The following is a 22528-nucleotide window of genomic DNA, read 5'->3' on the forward strand; positions in this document are numbered from 1 at the left end:
AAAGAGGTATAAGAAGCAAACTTAATATGGAGACAGTGAACAGTAGGCATACATGAAGAGACTATAAGCAGGAGCCTAAGCCTTGGACCAGCAGGACAACGGAGGCACTGAAGCAAGATTGTTCAATTAAAAGGACAAAGAAAAAGGAAAATGCAGTAGCCTCAGGACAATAGCTTTCTTTATTTCTATATTGCAGAAACAAACACAAATCTTCTCTGGAGAAAAGCATTTTCAATTTCATTCTTCAGAATGTCTATAGTTTAGCAACAACCAAAAATGAGTTAACAATAAATGATAACCAGACATAAAAAGGAAACATGTCACCATGTGGGAGACCACAAGAACAGCAAATATCAAATTTGGTTCTCCAATGACTCCAGGTATTAAAATTATCTGATAAGAAAATGCAGTAATTAACATGAAATTAAAGAGCTAAAAGTCAAAATCCCCATATGAGCAAACAACAAAAGAGTATACACAAGTAACAGGCAGTTAAAAAATGTTTTAGAAAAAAAATTGTTACATTTAAAAACTAAATGCATAGGTTATATAGAAAGTGGGTACATCCCATTATAAACATCCCCATAAAAGTCAAGACTATGACAAGATGCTTTCTGAAATGTGGAGGAAAAACCTCAATAAGGAATGGAAACTTAGTGTACAATTATTCTGGAAAGACCATTAAAAGAATCAATAAGTAAAATACAGAATATGTTTTCTCAATATTTTAAAGATGTCACGTTCAAATTGAAGGGAAATACAACTCAAAAATTAATGTAATTTTTCATGGAACATGAATACTGATCCTAACATTTACTTAGAAAGATAAAATGCCAGTTCAGTTCAGTTCAGTCACTCAGTTGTGTCCGGCTCTTTGCGACCCCATGAACCACAGCATGCCAGGCCTCCCTGTCCATCACCAACTCCTGGAGTTTAACCAGACTCAAGTCCTTTGAGTCGGTGATGCCATCCAACCATCTCATCCTCTGTCATCCCCTTCTCCTCTCACCTTCAGTCTTTCCCAGCATCAGGGTCTTTTCAAATGCATCAGCTCTTCGCATCAGGGGGCCAAAGTATTTGAGTTTCAGCTTCAACATCAGTCCTTCCAATGAAAATTCAGGACTGATCTCCTTTAGGATGGACTGGTTGGATCTCCTTGCGGTCCAAGGGACCCTCGAGAATCTTCTCCAACACCACTGTTCAAAAGGATCAATTCTTCGGCACTCAGCTTTCTTTACAGTCCAACTCTCATATCCATACATGACCACTGGAAAAACCATAGCCTTGACTAGATGGACCTTTGTTGGCAAAGTAATGTCTCTGCTTTTTAATATGCTGTCTAGGTTGGTCATAACTTTCCTTCCAAGCAGTAAGCGTCTTTTAATTTCATGGCTGCAATCACCATCTGCAGTGATTTTGGAGCCCAAAAAAATAAAGTCTCTCACTTTTTCCACTGTTTCCCCATCTATTTGCCATGAAGTGACGGGACCAGATGCCATGATCTTAGTTTTCTGAATGTTAAGATTTAAGCCAATCTTTTCACTCTCCTCTTTCATTTTCATCAAAAGGCTCTTTAGTTCTTCTTCACTTTCTGCCATAAGGGTGGTGTCATCTGCATATCTGAGGTTATTGATATGTCTCCTGGCAATCTTGATTCCAGCTTGTGCTTCATCCAGCCCAGTGTTTCTCATGATGTACTCTGCATAGAAGTTAAATAAGTATGGTGACAATATACCACCTTGATATACTCCTTTTCCTATTTGGAACCAGTCTGTTGTTCCATGTCCAGTTCTAACTGTTGCTTCCTGACCTGCATTCAGATTTCTCAAGAGGCAGGTCAGGTGGTCTGGTATTCCTATCTCTTTCAATAGTTTATTGTGATCCACACAGTCAAAGGCTTTGGCATAATCAATAAAGCAGAAATAGATGTTTTTCTGGACCTCTCTTGCTTTTTCTATGATCCAGCCGATATTGGCAATTTGATCTCTGGTTCCTTTGCCTTTTCTAAAACCAGCTGGAACATCTGGAAGTTCACAGATCATGTGTTGTTGAAGCCTGGCTTGGAGAATTTTGAGCGTTACTTTACTAGTGTGTGAGATGAGTGAAACTGTGTAGTAGTTTGAGCATTCTTTGGCATTGCCTTTCTTTGGGATTGTAATGCCAGAGGGTTGTTAAAATTAAAATAGTAAAACAGAAGTAGGAATTTCTCTGCCAGCTATCATAGCATACAAAAAAACTATGCTGGTTAAAATGGTGGTATATGCATGCAAGAAAAGACAAATAGACTAATGGAAAGAATAAAGCATCCAGAAACAAATTCATGTATACATGGAAATTCAAATAACAATGGAATTTGAAACCAGTGAGTGAAAGTGAAGTCACTCAGTTGTGTCAGACTCTTTTCAACCCCATGGACTATAGCCTGCCAGGCTCCTCCATCCATGGGATTTTCTAGGCAAGAATACTAGAATGGGTTGTCATGTTCTTCTTCAGGGTATCTTCCAGACCCAAGGATCGAACCTGGATCTCCCACGCTGCAGGCAGATTCTTTACCATCTGAGCCAGCAGGGAACAAATTATTCAAAACAATTATTCAAAACCTCTCGGCTACCCATTTGTAGAACAAAAAATTTTACACAAAAATAAAGTGCAAAATTAAATGCAAAAAAAAACAAGAATAGAAAAATTAGCTGAAACCAAAGAACACCTCTATAAATATGAGGTGCAGAACACATTCTTAAGCTAGATACAAAATCCAGAGCCATAAAGAAAATCATTTCTTAGACTCAGTTTTGCAAAAATTTAAAACTTTTGGATGAAAAAATCACATAAACGGATCTTCCCTGGTGATCCTGCGGTTAAGAATCCACCTTGCAATGCAGGGGACACTGCCTCAATCCCCGGCCTGGGAAGATCCCACATGTGTAGGAACAGCTAAGCTCTTGCAACACAACTACTGAGCCCATGTGCCGCAACTGCTGAAGCCTGAGCGCGCTAGATCCTGTGCCCTTAACAAGAGAAGCCACTGCTGGAAGAGGCCCTCACACTGCAAACCGAGAAAGCCTGCAGGCAGCAGTGAAGATCCAGCACAGCCAAGACATACATAAATAAAATAATTTTTTAAACTCACATGAAGAAAGTTAAAAGAAGTATGCTTGAAAGAGGCAAAATACTTGCATCATATATAATAAGGGATAATCAACATATTTTTCAAGCTACAACTACTGATAGTAGTTCTGAGTTCAGTTAATAAGATAAAGAATGTAAAGGGTAGCAGTAGAGACACAGACATAGAGAAGAGACTTGTGGACACAGTAGAAGAAGGAGAGGATAGCACGAATTGAAAAAGCAGCACTGATATATATATATATATATTACCATATGTAAAACAGATAGCCAGTGGGAATTTGCTATGTGACACAGGAAGCTCAAGTTGGTGCTCAGTGACAACCTAAAGGGGTGGGATGGGGTGGGAGGGTTCAAGAGAGAGGGAACATGTGTATACCTATGGCTGATTCATGTTGATGTAAGGCAGAAACCAATCCAACATTTTAAAGCAATTATCCTCCAGTTAAAAATAAATAAAGTTTTTAAAATCATGAAAAAAAAAAGGACATGATCAGATAAGGCACCATAAAAAAAAAAATAGAAATATAAATGGTCAGTAAATAATTGAAGAAATTCATTCTAATTTTTTGTCCATTAGATTCACAAAAGAATGAGCACATTAATGGTATCTGTCATTACCAAAAGATCATCTCACGTGGCGGAGTGGTAAAGAATCCACTTGCCAATGCTGGAGACACAAGAGGTGAGGGTCCGATCCCTGGCTCAGGAGGATCCCTTGGAGTAGGAAATGGCTATCCACTCCAGTATTCTTGCCTGAAAAATTCCATGGAAAAAGGAGCCTGGAGGGCTACAGCCCATGGAGTCTCAAAGAGTCGGATATGACTGAGCACACAACACACACACACACATCATTACCAAGAGAGCAGGGAAACAAACACCTTTACATGTCTCTGACGAATATACCAATTGGTGCAATAATTCTGGATCTAAATCCTTCTTTAAGAATTGAATCCCTGTTGACCCAATAGCATCATTTCTAGAAATTCATCTCTAGGAACATATCACAAAGAAATCAACTTATGTGGTCTTAAAGATGTGTATGTGCATGTGTGTGTAGGTGTCATAGCTGGTTAAACACAATATCTCTTATAATCAACATGTGATTGAATAATTAAGGTTGACCTTCCATACTATGAATCATTATGCAGCAGGTAAAAAAATCAGGTATATGTACACTCATAATGAAAGATCCGCAGGAGATATTGTTTAGGGAAAAGGAAGTGGCAGAAAAATATAAATCACATGAGGCCATTTATATAAAAGCAATAATAAATAGTACTTTGAATTGGTATAACACATAAGATGGTACATAAATAACAAGTTATGACACCACCACATATTATAATGCAATTTATCAATACTATAATATGTAAGTATATGATAAAAATGTCAGACTATACAGATCCAGTGTTAATAATAGCTATTTCTTGGAAGAGGAATTGATTTTAAGAGGGGTAAAGAAAAGGAATATTTACTTCGTTCTGACTTACTTCCTCGTTTGCAATTTCTACAAAAGAACATTAATCTGTTTACTTCCACAATTTAAACAAAATGAAACTGGCTTTGTCTCTAGATGGATACAGGAAATTTGAGGAGAAAGGGTATGCAGGAGAGAAAGGAAGACCGACAGGTAAGATCTAGTCACCAGCACAAAAGCCTTTGTATTTTCCTTACCAACCTTGGGACCACGGTCTAGAAACCACACCCTGGAAAAAATCAAAATCTCAAACAAAAGATTAAGTTACAAACTGATCTGATTCTGGTGGCCAAGTCAAGATGAGCAGCCTAAGAGAGGAGTTAGGAGCAATAGAAAAGCCTAATCAGATTCCCTGGTTGGAACGTCAACCTCCAGCAGAGGTATTTCCCAGAGGCTTTGAAAATCCTTTTACTTCCCATGGTGATTCCTCCTCTAAATGACCAAGTTATTGGTTCCCAGCAGGGCCATGCCATCTATCACTGATTACCATCTTATGAGACAATTTAGGACTCAGAAACAAAATGCAATTGGACTACTGCTTAGTATAATATTAAATTCTACAGATAAATTTATTATTTAATCATCACTGGAAAGCACAATAGAGCAGTTTTCCACAAAAGAATTGAAGTCTCAGGTCATTATTGGAGGAAGTTATTTAGATCTAAATTGCTTTGATCTGAAAATCCTCTAATTAGCAATTCATAGACCAAAATATGGTTCAATCAAAGACTTTTTGAAAATAGAACGCTTTCTTTCATTTTCCCCATTCCCTAAATTAACCCTAGTCCTATAAAATATCCAGAATAATTTTATGACAATAAAGCCAAGATTAACCTGGTAGCTGAAAACCCTGTTGTTTGTTGTGCAGACATTCAGGCTAAGATTATTATACATTTATCGAAGTGAAATGGATTTAGACTAATGTGAAAGACAGCATGACAAGCTTTATTACAATGTAATGATTTAAAAGTCAAAGCAAAAATAGGATGATAAAATTGCCTTGAAAGAGACCAGGCAGTCTTAACATTGATGATAGCTATACATCTGACTCTGACTCTGACTCTGATTCTGACTCTAAAAACATTTTTCTCCACTTGCTTCTAAAGGTATACCACCTTTCAGGGAATTCTGTAATGATAAAATATCTGTTATTTCCTTCATACTTAGCTCTGATAAAGATCTGCTTACTTAATGAAGATTTATTAAGGACCTGCCATGTGTATGGTGGGCTTCCCTGGGGGCTTAGTGGTAAAGAATCTGCCTGAAATGCAGGAGACACAGATCCGATCCCTGGGTCAGGAAGATGCCCTGGAGAAGAAAATGGCAACCCACTCCAGTATTCTTGCCTGGGAAATCCCATGGACAGAGGAGACTGGCGGGCTACAGTACACAGGGTCACAGAGTCAGACACGACTTAGCAACTAAATAAACAACAACAATACACATCAATGAAGAAAGTTCAAAGAAATGAATTCAACAAACAATCTTTGCCTTTAAGCCCTCAAAATCTAGTGAAAGACACAATATACATATACAGCCTTCAAGTATACTTGTCAGATTGTGTGAAATTCAATAATGGAAGTTAGAGCTAAAAAATCTCAGGAAATAGAACAACAAAATAAGACTAAGGCATCAGAAAAGTTTTCATTCTGAGTTTGTTACTTGATATTCACAGTAATAGGTCTTCACTTTAAACTGTCAACAAATAATCACTGAACAAACACTGCAAGGTGTGAAGCACTATGATGGATACCAATATACAAGCTGAAAAGATACGACCCAGCTTAAGACCGCAAACTAACAACTTCAGTACAATGGAATACATGTTCTAAGAAGGGCCATGGGCGTAATGGGAGTGCAGAGAAACAAACAGCTAGGTCTGCATGAAAGACTCCAAAAAAGTCTGAAACTTCAAGGATAGATAGGCTTTTGCCAGTCGAGCATGGAGGAGAGGGAACGGAAGACAGAGAGCAAGCATGCAGCAGAACCATGAGGCAGCATAGTGGGAACCAAGTATGATGAGGCTGCAACATAAAATGAACAGACGAGAAAAGCAGGAACTGGTCTGTTGAAGAGCTTTATATAAAAGCTTCAGAATTTTAGAGCTGATATTTAAAATGAGGGCAAGAGAAGATGCTGAAAAATTTTTCTTACAAACCACTTAATTAGCAGGATGGAGGCCAGACTGAAATGAGCCCAGTCTGCAAGAAGAAAGACATGTTAGGAAAACTCTGCCATGGTTTGGATGAGATAATTCAAAAGAAGATGAGATTTTGGATTAGAGCAGTGGCAGATGGGAGAGAGGTGAAGCTGATGAATATATTTGATGGCAGAATCAACTGGAACTGGTAGTTCAGTGGGGAAGGAGATTTACAGTCTGATACATAATATACTAAAATAAGCAAGTTTGGCAGGACTTATGCATCAGTTCAGTTTAGTCATGGGCTGCAGCAAGCCAGGCCTCCCTGTCCATCACTAACTTCCGGAGCTTGCTCAAACTCATGTCCATTGAGTCAGTGATGCCACCCAACCATCTCATCCTCTGTCACCCCCTTCTCCTCCTGCCTTCAATCTTTCCCAGCATCAGGGTCTTTCCAATGAGTCAGCTCATTGCATCAAGTGTTCAAAATATTGGAGCTTCAGCTTCAGCATCAGGCTTCCAATGAATATTTAGGACTGATTTCCTTTAGGATGGACTGGTTGGATCTCCTTACAGTCCGAGGGACTCTTAAGAGTCTTCTCCAACACCACAGTTCAAAAGTATCAGTTCTTCGGCGCTCAGCTTTCTTTATAGTTCAACTCTCACATCCATACATGACTACTGGAAAAACCATAGCCTTGACTAGACGGACCTTTCTTGACAAAGTAATGTCTCTACTTTAATATGCTGTCTAGGTTGGTTATACCTTTTCTTCCAAGGAGCAAGCATCTGTTAATTTCATGGCAGCTGTCACCATCTGCAGTGATTTTGGAGCCCCAAAAAATAAAGTCTCTCACTGTTTCCATTGTTTCTCCTTATGCAAGGTGAGGCTAAGGAATTGAGGTGAATTTCTATTTTTTTTCTATTTGATTTGCATATATACATGCATCACTTCAGAATAAAATTAAAAGTCTGAGTCACTGAAAAACTCTCAAAAACGCTGTCCCCAGTAAGTCTATAGCCTATTCGTGTTCTCCTCACAATCAGGTTTCTTGAAATCTATCACATGTTTACTGGATCTATGTCAGGCATTATGTAAAACAGAAGCTTTACAGGGGAACAAATGACGAGATTAATAGATAAGAAATTTACCTGGGAGATATGAGTAGTAAATAACGTGATCAGGATACAACCCAGACTACCTGATCCTGGTACAATGTTTTTTCCACCCTATATAGAAAATGTATCAATATCATCAAATATAATGGACAGACCTATTTAACTAAAATTTCTTAATGTAATACTCTGCAGATTAACTTTGATTTTTAACTTACTGAGACTCTTCAATAGCAAAGCAACACTGGTTCATTGTGTGTATTCCATATTTTTTAATTTGAATGTAATTGCTTTACATTGTTGTGTTAGTTTCCGCTATACAACAACGTGAATCCACGTGTGTATATACACACACACACACACACACACACACACACACACACACACACACATATGTCCTTTTCCTCTTGGGTTTCCCCCCCACCCTTCCATTCAAACCCCTCTAGGTCATCACAGAGGACAGATGTGTTTTACACCAGCTTCCCACTGCATACATGCTAAGTCACTTCAGTCGTGTCCGACTCTATGTGACCCTATAGACTGCAGCCTGCTAGGCTCCTCTCTCCATGGGATTCTCCAGGCAAGAGTAGTGGAGTGGGTTGCACTGCCCTCCTCAAGCGGATCTTCCTGACCCAGGGATTGAGCCCACATCTCTTACATCTACCTGCATTGGCACATGGGTTCTTTACCACTAGCACCAACTAGCTATCTATTTTACCCAAGGTAGTGCATATATGTGTATGCTACGCTCAGTTCATTCCATCCCCTCTGACCCCCACTGTGTCCACAAGTCCATTCTCTACATCTGTGATTCCATTCATCCATATCTTATCAGTGTAACATTTATCATTCCCATTTCTGTTTTTTTTTATTGGATTAATGAATACTTTGGAAACTTTTAAAACAACCCATTGAGAGCTCAATAATGAGGATTTGATCTATGAGTACACGGTTTGAAAAAAATTTTTAATGAAATAACTCATCCAGTTGTCCAGGACTATCCTAAATTATCATCAATATCTTTTTTTAAAAATATAGATTTCCAAACCATAGTAGTAAGTCACTATATTTTAAAAATCTATACCGTCTCTAAGAGGAATTTCAAACCAAAGATAGATTTGGGTAGGAACTGAGGAGGCACGACTAAATAAACTGAATGTACACTGTTACTTACTTTATCTCTGGAGAAGCTGAAAAGTTGTTTTCTTGAAGCAAAGAACTGGACAGCTATCACACTGGCTGAGTGACCCCAAAGGACACCAACCGGCTTAGAGACAAAATAGGGGTTCCAAAGGCAAACTTTATTGTCAATGCCAGCAGTTGCTAATCAGAAAGAAAAAGAAAATGTTTTTAATAATAGGAATACCCCACAACACTTTCTTTTTGAAATGAGTATATCACATACTATATCACCACAGGCTGATAAAAGCCTTCTCATCACTAATGCACCCTTGTTTTGAAGGAAGGAAAATTCTACCACTGTGCAACAGCCCAGGCTAATAGGGCATGAGTTCTATCACTGGAAGTAGTTGAAATGGAATGTGTGGGGGGAGATGGGCCTGCATGGGGTAAAAGGACAAAAGTTTCTTTAAAAGGCACCAGCAAAAAAAAAAAAAAAAAGGCACCAGCAGCCCAAGCAGGAGGACAGAAAATTCCTCCTCCTGGTCCCGGTATTTCCCTCTTCAGCCTACACAGCCTAGGACTGCAGATCATATTAAAGTTATCTCAGGAGTGAGAGAACTAAAACAATATTTAAAGTTTCCAAATTAATGAAAAAGTATAAGGAAATCAATTATTTTTCACTGTCATGTAAATAATGGAGAATTTCTAAGCAAATGAGCAGCAGAAATATGTGTTTGACCTGCTCTATTGAGAGAATAAGGGTTTAAAAAAAATTCAAATTAATCATATTCAGGGAGTGCATCAGAAACTGGGAGCACAGTGCTTGTGCTTTTTCAGTTCTGAGGAAATTCAGCGGAGCCCTCTCTGCTATTCCCATGTTTAGGGCCAACTGCAGAGCTGAACCTATTCACATTTATGGAGTCGCCGTAAATGTCAGACCCCTATTTGGATTAATAGCCCAGGGTTACAGAAATAAGAGGAACTGAATGTACTTTCGTTTCAAGTCTTTACCCCATAGTATGAAATTAGTAAGTGATAAATTTTACCCTGAGTATTATTGCATACAGTAACATGTAATTCCAGCACTGGGCCAGGTACATGGTAGAGATCAGTACAGAGGGGCTGAAATAATAATGAATCAAAGCACTGGTTGTTATTTGAGCCCTTTTAAGCCCAATTCACTAACTCCTCCAGCTTTGTTTAATAAATCTACAATCCTCCTTGAAAGTTTGCTGTTCACATATCCCGGACTTCAAAGTCAGTCTCTTTTACCATGAATGGCAGCTATGATTGTTGGGAATTTTAGAGATTCAGCCCCTTAGCTGATATCAATACTCTTTATATGAATGACAACTTTTGAAAGAGGGTCAATAAGACCCCTTCTGTAGACCATGTGTAACTACCTATTCATTCTCTGTAACTACCCTATCAATTTTTAAAATAACACCTCACTTTTCATATTTGAACTAATATCATATAAATCAAATTATCAGCTTTCAAAATGCCTAAAATTTATTTAAATAGACGACACCTGAAAATCTTTATTGCTTATCTCCTCAGCTAAAATTTACATAGAAAAAAAGAGCTCTCCTCTAAAGGTCCTTCAACAGAGGAGTGGATAAAGATGTGGCACGTATATACAGTGGAATATTTCTCAGCCATAAAAGGAATGAAATTGTGCCATTTGCAGACCTAGAGGCTATCATACAGAGTGGAGTAAGTCAAAAAGAAAAAATATATATTGTATATGTTAACACATATATGTGGACTCTAGAAAAATGATACAGATCAATCCATTTGCAAAGTACAAATAGAGACACAGATGCAGAGAACAAATGTATGGACAGCAAATGGGGAAGGGGAGTGTGGAATGAACTGGGAGATTGGGAATGACGTATATACATATATACTTTGTGTAAGATAGATAACTAACGAGAAACTACTGCATAGCAGAGGCAACTCGACTCAATGCTCTACGGTGATCTAAATGGGAAGAAAATCCAAAGAAGAGGGGATATACCTATATGTTATAGATAATTCATTTTGCTATACAGCAGAAACTAACACAATATTGTAAAGCAAATGTACCCCCAGTAAAAATTTACTTTAAAAATAAATTCCCTTAGTATGCTAAAGGACAAGTCTGAAAATTTTCCAAAAGCATCAGAAGCTATATTCTGAGAGGTGATTAGAAAATGTTCTACATTTTACATTTCTCTAGTGAGTGTATGTGTGTATGTGCACGTGAACAAGGAAAATGATTTGGGTAGAGTGAGTGAGTGATAGTCGCTCAGCCCTGTCCAACTCTTTGCAACCCCATGGACTGTGGCCTGCCAGGCTCCTCTGTCCATGGGACTCTCCAGGCAAGAATACTGGAGTGGGTAGCCATTTCTTTCTCCATTGTTTGGGCTGAGCATTTGGTTATGCTAAGGAGACGGCAGAGGGCAGACACTGCACAAATAGTGTTCTTTATGTCATTTTACATTCCCCACCAGTTCTGAGAAAAAGGCTCATTAAAGCATTAGAGTACTTTCTCATATTTTCACCCCAAAGTAGTTCATATATGCTATACATCTTAATGCATCATTATCAGACATTCTCAGGTAATAAAATGTGAGCTGCTCGAGCTGGTCTCTCTGGCAATAAAAGCAACAAGGTGAAGAGGCTCCATGCATGCAAATATGCATCACACACTATTCAGGAGTCCCTCATAGTTATCATGATTTATTTTACATACCAATTAAATTGAGCTGAGAGTGGTAATCAAAAGCATGAATGCCCTGGGCAATGTTGAAAGATGTCATTTTAAGGTGCTTTTTAGATTTCTCTCTCCAGGCCAGCACCACAGTGTTGGTATTGCTGGTTGTACTGGAAATAATAGCGTCTAAAGATGCATTGTAAGTAACTGAGTAAAGAAAAAAGAAAAAAATCTTTAGTTGATTTCTCACAAGACACAGGCAGAATAGTATTACTTTAATACATGAAGTTAAAAATTAAATTCATATTATGATGATACAACCTGACACTTAGAAAACACCTCACTAACCCCTTCTCCCACCAAAAACCTTAGAGTGAAAACTTACAAAAAATCTGCAATCAGACTTTTCTTCCACCCCAAGGATAGCTTAAAATTTTTTAATTAGAACACATGACAGGAAACAATATGAATCACAATAATCACATGGGATTCTGGAGATATAAGTAACTGGCTAAAATGCTGGGTTCTTCTTCCTGGGCCTAAAGTAGGCAAACAGGAGCTGAGCAGCCATCTGCTACTACTGTCAAGGTCTAGCTCATGCCCAAACCATTGGTTTACTTATGTTTTGACTGGTCTAGAATGTTTGAGAGTGGGGTGGCCAGGACTTGAAGCTCTGCCAAGATTCACAGCTAGAAGTCTAGGTCGATTGGCAGTTTTCCTGTTCTTGATGATCTAGTACTAGGAGTGTGAGAGGACCATGCGTGTTTAGTCATGTCTGACTCTTTGTGACCCATAGACTGCAGCCCACCAGGCTTCTCTGCCCATGGGATTGTCCAGGCAAGAATACGCTAGATGAGCAGCAAAACCCCACAAGCAAGAAAAATGATTCTGTTGTCTTTTGTCAGAAAGGCCTGTGCATTCCTATAGACTCAGGCTCCAAAAGACACAGCTGCTCTGCCACAAACTTCTCACCACTATGCCCTCCATGGTTAGATGACAGTTTTCTTTCACATTTGGCTGAGACAATATATTTGTGCCCCAAGGTGAAAGATTTCCAATTTGACCTCAAACCCAAATTTCTGCCTCACACAAAGAGGGATGTTGTAACTTTGTACAGCTTAAGACAAGTTATTTTAATAGAAAGGCTCTTGAAAATGTTTCTGATCTATTTATTATCCAGCGTCAAGAGCTAACACGCTTGGAATACAATCCTCAGGGATCACTAGAATTCCTACACTTATTAAACTAATCCTTGACTGCAGTTTGTTCCTCACTATCTTGTCAAGAGTGTTTGCATAGAAAACACCTTAGAATATGAGACTGCCTCCTTTTCTGTAGCAAACGATAGACAAATTTACTACCAAAAATAACTCTGGAGCCAAAGACAGCATGCGTCCTGCCCACTGCAGAAGATTCAGATTCTATAAGCTCAGGGTTCTTCTCCTGTAACATGACCCACTGTGCAGCCATTCATCTGCAACTCTCCGCTTTGCCTCTGTGAGACCTGAGTGTCACGGGGAATTACATGAATGTGCTACTACTTCTGGGGGTTGCTGTGCTGTGAATAATGAAGTCCTTTTTTCTGTAACACAGGAGTCTTATGTCCTCTCTCATTTTAAGATTATTTTAAAAGTTTTTTCTCCACAGGAGAGCCACTGTATTTGTATTGTTGGCTGTGCTGGAAATGGCAAGCTAACTTACTAGTAACTAACTTGGAAACAGTCTTACTATTTTGGTTGGAAGAATTTAATTTGCTTTATATAGATGCATGTATACATATGAATACATATATGCATATAGATATATGAATATATATATTTCCGAATTAGTAAAGGCAAGGATTCTGAGAGGCAGAAGTGTAGCTCAATACACTTAATATAATACACTTAATAATACACTTAATATACATCACACACTTAATATAATACACTTAATCAATACACTCAATATAATATACTTAATAAAGTAAATGGGAAGAGATACACTTAGACACAACTTAGCGACTCAAACAACAACTGCAATTGACAAGTGAATAGCTTAATTTAACATATTTCATGTCTATCTCACTACAAAATGTATGTCTTAACATGATTGTGCTTTGTGAGTGCTAATTTGCTTCAGTCATGTTCGACTCATTGCAACCCCATGGACTGTATGTAGCCCGCCAGGCTCCTCTGTCCATGGGATTCTCCAGGCAAGAATACTGGAGTGAGTTGTCATGCCCTCCTCCAGGGCATCTTCCCAACCCAGGGATTGAACCCACGTCTCCTGCATTGCATTTCTTTACTGTCTGAGCGGTAACAAAACAATGGGTGGAAAACAAATGTAAACTCCAGAATTCAGAGCTAAAAGAGGCCTTATCTACTTCTTTATTTTACAGACTAAGAAATAGACACCTGTGCAGATTCAAGGATTTGGCAAAAATCAGCAACTGATTGTCGTCAAATGCTGGACTGGAGCCCAAGTATTTAGACTGAGTTTGGTTTAATGTTATACAACATACAATATCAAAGATCCAAGCTCAGGACAACTAAAGTTTCGCAGAGCCAGAGTACAAATTCAGACCTGACCTCTTGACCACTGGAACAGGGCTTCTCATATTGTAATAAGCAAAACAGTCACCTAGAAACTTGTGTTAAAATGCAGATATTCATTCAGAAAATCTAAGATGCTGCATTTCTAACAATCCCCAGTTGTGGCTGGTGACGCTCTTTGGTGATGATCATGCTTTGAGTCACAAGACACTAGAATACATTACTAAGAGCATGGCTCTCCTTCTATACTCTAGAGAATTAAACCATTCCCTGGTGGTTCAGACAGTAAAGAATTCACCTGCAATGCAGGAGACCCAGGTTCAGCCCCTAGGTTGTAAAGATCCCCTGGAGAAAGGAATGTCTATCCACTCCAGTATTCCTGCCTGGAGAATCCCGTGGACAGATGAACCTGGAGGGCTACGATCCATAGGGTTGCAAAGAGTTGGACACAACTTAGCAACTAATGCTTTCATTTTCTTAAAATTTGGGAGATCAAATGCTCCTTTGGCAATCTGATGAAAGCTGTAGACCCTCTCCATCAAAAAGACGTGTACACACAAAATTTTGTATAAAATATCAGTATTTGAGGGACCTCCGCAACCTCCCCACCTCTATTCACAAAGCCCAACAATGATAGATCTGAAGAAATCAAATGAGAAATCTCCAGCAACAAGGTAATTTGGGATTGCAAAACTTTCACTTGCTTTCTCAAATGATTCTTAAAGTTCCTGTTACTAATGATGCATATGCTTTGTGTTAATCAATACCCATGTAAGCAGCTCTTGGCAGGAAATAGCTCTTTGCAGGAAGCTACTCTCTGCAGGAGGCCCCTTTTGTCTTGTCACTTTAGAAAAGCTATATTGTAACTAACCTTTAAACCAGATATTGTAACTAACCTTTAAACCAGACTTTCCCGGGCTCTACTCATCTCCTGCTCAAGCACACCTTTCAAATCCTTTGATCACACAGTGCCTTGTCTAACCTGTTGATTCTTTTCTTAGATCAGAGAAATAGAGATGAAGGATAAGTAATTAACAGTGAACTATATCTTTTCCCCAGTTTCCCCTTCCGTAATCCCTCAAGCTACCTATGTGAACAAGACAGGATCTAAAGAAAGATCACAAGGAGTCCCCAAGTCTGCTCGCAGTGAGAGATGGTGATGAATCTGACCTCCTTTCTCAATGATTAACTGAGATTATGTCTCCTTTTTCCCTTTAAAAACTTTCAAGGCCAAGCAGAATCTCTGGAGTTGGTTCTGGAATACAAGTCTACCTTCTTCCCCAGGATGCAGGCTTCCTGAATAAGGCACTTCCGTTCCTGCCAGCGCTTGTCTCTCAAGTATTGACTTTCAATTGGTGAGCAGCTGAACCTGAGTTTGGGCTTTTCTTTTTAGTTTCTACTTCTTAAAGTAAATGAGTTTAACCGAGTTTTGATGCTAAGTTTCTACTAGTCAATGCCAATCAGAACACAATTTCTGAGGAAAAAAGAAGGGGCTCTGATAATGCAAAGAGGACTTTTAGAAAGGAGACTTCACAGAGCTCCAGGCAGAATAATAATTCACCAAGTAGTGTGCTGTGAAATATTGTGAAACACAAAAGGAATGCTAAGGGCCAAAATGGTCTAGTTCTCCACTCAGCCAAGAATTTGCCTGGACCATTGTTTCTTGCTCATCCCCCAACATGTAATCTCCCTCAATCTATGGATTACTTAAAAGTATTATTAGAGTAATTTTTTTAATCCCTTCCACTACCAGATATCAAACCATGTCCTTATCTTGTAATCATCTTTAGTGGGTAGATATCCCAAATTTACTGATGAGGAAATAGTCCAAAAGCCATATCACCCTAGGTCATGTGGCTAATTGAGGATAGAGACGAGACTGTGTGCCATCCTGATTGGCTGTGAGCTTTTCATTTGTACTATCACATCTTTCTTTTCCACGAAATTAAAAGAGGTTTGCTCCTTGGAAGAAAAGCTATGACCAACCTAGACAGTATATTAAAAAGCAGAGACATCCCTTTACTGGCAAAGGTCTGTATAGTTAAAAATATGGTTTTTCCAGTAGTCATGTATGGATATGAGAGTTGGACCAAGAAGAAGGTTGAGCACCAAAGAATTGATGCTTTCAAACTGTGGTGTTGGAGAAGACTCTTGAGAGTCCCTTGGGCTGCAAGGAGATCAATCCTAAAAGAAATCAACCCTGAATATGCATTGGAAGAACTGATGTTGAAGCTGAAGCTCCAATATTTGGCCACCTGATGCGAAGAGCTGACTCACTGGAACAGACCCTGACGCTGGGAAAGATTGAGGACAGGAGGATAAGGAGACAGAGGATGAGACAGATGGATGGCATCACTGACCCAATAGACACGAGTTTGAGCAAACTCAGGGAGATAGTAAAGGACAGGGAAGCTTGGCATGCTGCAGTCCATGGGGTTGCAAAGAGTCGGACACAACCTAGCAACTGAACAGCAAACAACAATCTTTCTTTTCCACTAAGCCACACTGCCATAGGCATGCCAGATTTTTTCTATTATCTGATTTGAAGTTCTTTCCATGACCAACTACACTCACTGAGCCTCATTGTGTGCATGCAAGTGCAGTCGCTCGGTCACGTCCAGCTCTTTGTAACTCCGTAGACTGTAGACCACCAGGCCCCTCTGTCCATGGGATTTTCCTGGCAAGAACACTGGAGTGGGTTGCCATTTCCTCCTCCGGGGGATCTTCCTGACTCAGAGATAGAAGCCGAGTCTCCTGGGTCTCCTGCATTGCAGGCAGATTCTTTACCACTGAGCCACTGCGGAAGCCCCTTTGAACCTCACGGGGGAGCAATTAATTTTAGGAGCATAAAGATTGCTGATCACTTGCTACATTAATACTGCTACATTACTAGAAGTACCAGCAGTATAAAATCTGAGGACAATGTCCTTATCAGGAGCATCCTCAATGAAACAATTCCCTTTGTTTACAGAAAATGCTGAGTTATTATAACTTGACTTAATAAAGCAGTAGTATAACACATGAAGTATACTACAGAGCTCTATAATTATATCTTCAAATCCATGGGCATTCCATTATGTCATTACAGTACAATCAAAATAAAGTATTTCTACCCTGAAAATTGCTTTGGCATGTCATTACATCCAGGTATCTTCTTCAGTTTTATGGCTTTAAAGAAAAACATATAAAAAAAGTACATTCTGTCCTTGTATTTAAAGTATTGCTTTAAGATTTTAATCTGGAGGTTAGCAAGTGACATTTATGGACCTGTAGTCTTACATACTGGAGCTTCAAACAATTCACACTTTGTTTTTAAACCAAGATGTAACTCATTTCTGGTTAAACTGTAGAATGCCAGAGTTCCTGAGAATGCCCAAGCAAAATGTGAAAGTAAAGACATTTCTTTGAAATCAAATTACCTGCTTGATCAAAATGTGTTTCTCACTTCTTGAAGAGAGAAAAGGAAATGATGGGTTATGATGAAAAAGTTTTTAAACTATCAAGCTAAGGGATGGGAAGAACTGATAAAATAAATGATTTGTTTTAAACATTCTCAATGAGTTTGAGGATTGGTAGCAAAATATTTAAAATTACTTTTAGATAATATGTTGAGGGATAAAAAGGACAATTTGATCATGTCTGTCCATTCCTTAAGATGCTAACTTTCAACTCTTTCAACTGTCTTGCCCTTTAGTCATAAAAAAAAGCATTAAGGGAAGCTGTCATCATCAATCCTAGCCCTTGTGTTGCTATCAAAATAACTGTGTAATAGCAATTAGTTTATGTGGAAAACATGATTTGAAAATGAAAAGTGATACTAAAAACTCAGTAAGTAATGCTATTAAGTGTACTTAGAGTAAGTTAGAATGAGGCCCTTTTTCTTATCTGCCAACAGATGGAAGCTATCAGTTCAGTTCAGTCCCTCAGTCGTGTCTGACTCTTTGCGACCCCATGAACTATAGCAGGGTAGAAAACTGGGCCATTTCTAACTAAGAATTCTTATTATCATTTTTCAGGTCTTCACTTTATGAGTCATGTGACTTAGGAAAACTCCCTACCTGGAACTTTCTTTGATGTTCTCTTGTCTAAAAGTGAAATGAAAGTGCAAGTTGCTCAGTCATGTCCGACTCTTTGTGACCCCATGGACTATATAGTCCGTGGAATTCTCCAGGCCAGAATACTGGAGTGGGTAGCCTTTTCCTTCTCCAGGGTATCTTCCTGACCAAGAAGTTGAACTGGAGTCTCCCACATTGCAGGCAGATTCTTTACCAGCTGAGCCACAAGGGAAGCCCAAGAATACTGAAGTGGGTAGCCTCTCCCTTCTCCAGCAAATCTTCCTGACCCAGGAATCAAACCAGATTCTCCTGCATTGCAGATGGATTCTTTACCAACTGAGCTATCAGGGAAGGTCTCTTGTCTGAAGCAGTCTTGTCTGATGGAGTTTATTTTCAGTTGTATTCCTTATTTTGAAGTTGGAGTAGTTCCATTCTCTGAGACCACCCCCAGGACTCTCTACGTTCTGAATAACTACCATTTCAAAGAGGAAAGATAAGAAAGAATAAAGCTAGCTATTCCATTAAAAAAAAATCTAACTCAGCCCTAGTAGGCATATTAAAAATAATAATGCCATTCTTTTAATGAATTTTCAAAATACTGGACTAGACTTACAATGGATCTTACCCTTCTGCCACAGTATGGGACAAGCTACAGGAAGAGATCTTTTACTGCAAACATTGGCCAGTTGCTCACGGCTGATTTCAACTGCTTTAAACCCAGCAAGAGCGCTGCCCAGAAGAGCAGCATGTTCCAGCTGATTCTGTGGTGCACCGTTTATGTCTGGAGGACTGACGTAGATGTAGGGAAGTGGAAAAACACACAGGCAAGACATTAAATCTGGCTTCTCTTTCAGACTTAGTTCCCATCAATTAGGAAGGCTCCCTAAGAAAACAGCCTGCTTTCTGTATTCTAAATTCTCTGGCACACTTTCATTAATCAGCTCAGCAATTAGTGATTTTATCAGTTCAAACTGTTTTGTACCTTCTCATAGCCATGGTCAAACAAAGAGGGCAAAACACCTTCCAACATAATAAAAAAATCAATCATTTTTATTGTAGGCAGTTTAGTATTCACTCTTTCCAGAGCTGAACTTCGAGTCTGTGGGTTTCAAGGTTTCCAATGATATTATCTATATGAAAAGGCAATTCTTTATGATTAAAAAAGAGAGAAAGTTCTCTGAGGTTCAAGATGTTTATGTCTTGCCACTATTGCTCAAAATCTCTGTACTTACTCTGCACTTACTTTACATTTCAGAAGGTAATTATTTTTCCATTAAGATACAACACAGAACCACTCAAATGAGATGAAAGCATTTTCTCCTTCAAAGTTTTAAGTAAACCTGAACCTTATCTTAAAGCAGTAAGCTAATATTCTTATGTCTGAAAGTGAGTAATTCTTATATTTCAGTTTTACGGATATTTTTATCTTAGCTTCAGTGAAATATTACTAAGCTTGCCCATGTACTAGCTTCTTTCGTCTGTTGTGTATTCCCTCCTCACTGAGAGGGAAATCAGTAAAAATATTCCTCGAAGAGGTCTAAGAATATCAGTTCATGTTGCTGGGGTCAAAAAAAAGCCTCACATGAAAGCAACCAGTGTTTGCTTGCTCCTGACAGAGAAAGGCTCGAAGACCAAGGAGCATAATCGCTACTAAGACCACCGTCCTATGTTTGATTCCAGCCCACTTTCCTCTTTCTCCTGCCTCCTCATTTCAGCCTTCCTCCCTCTGCCCCATACTGAAACACCTGAGTTACAAAGAAGCCAAGAAACAGTTGTGGTTAGGGCATCTGTGAACTGAAAAGTGGACCCTAACCACAGGTGTGCTGGCTCACCTGAACCACAGAGGCAGCCTCACTCACCCTTTGAAACCACTCTGAAATATCTCAAGACAAAAAGATCTAGGAATTTGAAGGCAGAGTAATAGAATCTAGCTCAACTAAAGCATGGGTTCCTCAGGTGGTGCAGTGGTAAATAACCAGCCTGTCAATCCAGGAGACATGAAAAATGCAGGTTCAATCCCTGGGTCAGGATGATCCCCTAGAGGAGGACATGGCAACCCACTCTGGTATTCTTGCCTGGAAAATTCCATGAACAGAGAAGCCTGGTGGGCTACAGTCCATGGGGTTGCAAAGAGTCAAATGCAACTGAACACACACACACACAAAATCTAAAGCATAGTTATTTTTAAAAAAAATAGTTGAATAAAAATGAAAAAGCCTCCATAACGTGTAGGACAATATCAAGCATCTTATATATAAATAATGGAAGTCCCTGGGGGAAAAAAAAGAGAGAAACAGAAACCTTTGGAAAAAATAACAATAGAAACATTTTCAAATTTAATGAGTATTCTAAATCCACATATCCAAGAATCTCAGTGAATTCTAAACAGCATAAACACACACACACACCAAAAAAACTAAGGCACATTACAATCAAATTGCCTAAAATCAGTGAGAAATGGAAAGACCCTATGAACATTGTCCTATGTGCTATAGTGGAACTTAACGAGAATAAAGGACATATTTCCTGCCCTAAAAACGGTGTTTTAATTTTCAGTTTCTGTATAATGTGATTTGCATGTCAGGCATCCAAACTTCCTGCTGGGATTAGGAAGGTTATGACAGAATCAAGATTCTGATATGAGAATAGAAATTTGTAGGAACCCAGGAGCAAAGCCAGAATTGAGGAGTTTGCAAATTACACAAGGAAGCGTCCACCGGCACTTGATGGCTGAAGAGACAAATATGATGCTTGGCAAAGGGAAGAGAAGTTTCAATAACAATACTGGCAAGGAAGATTCTTCTTTGGTGGCAGATCTAGAATATCTCAGAATACAGACTCCTTCAGAAGTAGTCCACATTGAGAAAGTGAGCTAGGGAGAGTTCAAGCATTGGCCTCCAGAGAGCATCTGTCATCTGTAAAAAGAACATTTCCCTACTTGGGAATCGAAGTCATTATAAGATACTCTAATATTGCTCATCACTCCACATTTCAGACTTTGAGTTCTGAAGATCCCATTTCAAAAGGCTACTTGTTTCTTTCCTGGATTTATCATTTCCATTTTCTCATGATCCCAACTAGCCAATTTGATTGCAGTTTCTTTCTCTGTCCTCCAATCTATGCTGGACAAAACTACTACATAAACTTTTCCTAAATGCTATCTATATCAAGTCTGCACAGATTTCCTCAAAAACCTTCAGGGCTTCACTGTTCCATTTTTCTGTTAAATGTGAACTTGGTCTGGTTGCCAAGATCTTCCAATAGACATCCCTGTTAGACCTTGGCATTGTTATTTTCTTAATACTCCATTTCTAATGTATTCATGTCCATGTCTGCCTCCATTACTATACCTGCTTGCCTATATTTACTCATGTTCACTGTGCTCTCTTCCTCCCCCTCATTTATCCTTCAACTACCACCACTCACCCCTGAAGCTTTTCCTCATGTCTTTTCCTGCTTACAAATTCCAAAAGAGTCAAAATCTTGTTTATATGACTTAGTAGTTAATTTTCAGTACCATTGTACAATGTTTAAATAAGTTATTTTATATTAGTCTTTCATTCTTATTTGTATATTGTTTTTTGAGATAAGCCTATAATTTATCTTTCTTCAATTGCCTCCAATGCATAAGACTGTTTTAAAGCACAAAAAATATTAAGTCTTTAGTTTATATATGAAAATATCATACTTGTTTGGAAGCAGCTGTAACACCTTCCATCACTTTCAAGTACTCTCTTCACTTTCTAGTACTTACTTGTTTCCATGTTATGAAAACATAACACAGAATTTTGTGCCTGTCACACATAGTGGATGACCACAAGTTTTATTTTTTGTTTTCCCATGATTAATATCATTCAAGAATTAAGGGATAGGTAGAAAGTACAAAGGGCTTCCCAGGTAGCTCTGCTGTTAAAGAATCTGCCTCCAATGCAGGAGACCCAGATTTGATTGCTGGGTTGGGAAGATCCCCTGGAGGAGGAGGGCATGGCTAGCCACTCTACTATTCTTGCCTGGAGAATCCCCATGGACAGAGGAGCCTGGTGGGCTACCATCCATAGGGTCACAAAGAGTCAGGCATGACTGAGCGACCAAGCATAACACAGCACAGAAATTACAAAAGACATGGCATGATTCATGCTGTAGAAAAAATTGCAGAACTTATAGTTCATCATGTGGGATATTATTATCATGGGTCATGCATTAAAGAGTTAGTTCCAAACTCCTACAACTCAAAGAGGGTAAAGCTATCACACTAAC

At 38.9% G+C, this 22528-nt stretch overlaps 1 protein-coding gene across 1 annotated transcript in view; it reads right to left on the minus strand.

Annotated features, from left to right (window-relative positions):
- The window catches only part of WDR49 (WD repeat domain 49), a 194823-nt gene that overhangs the window by 104044 nt on the left and 68251 nt on the right, over positions 1-22528 (minus strand). Inside the window, exons 6-7 of the mRNA XM_061168263.1 lie at positions 11722-11889; positions 9037-9185 (exon numbers count right to left, since the gene is read on the minus strand). Of these exons, the coding sequence (XP_061024246.1) occupies positions 9037-9185; positions 11722-11889 (317 nt within the window). The remainder of the gene's footprint in view (positions 1-9036; positions 9186-11721; positions 11890-22528) is intronic.

Source organism: Dama dama, chromosome 19, assembly GCF_033118175.1.
Source record: "Dama dama isolate Ldn47 chromosome 19, ASM3311817v1, whole genome shotgun sequence".
Classification (NCBI taxonomy): Eukaryota; Metazoa; Chordata; class Mammalia; order Artiodactyla; family Cervidae; genus Dama; species Dama dama.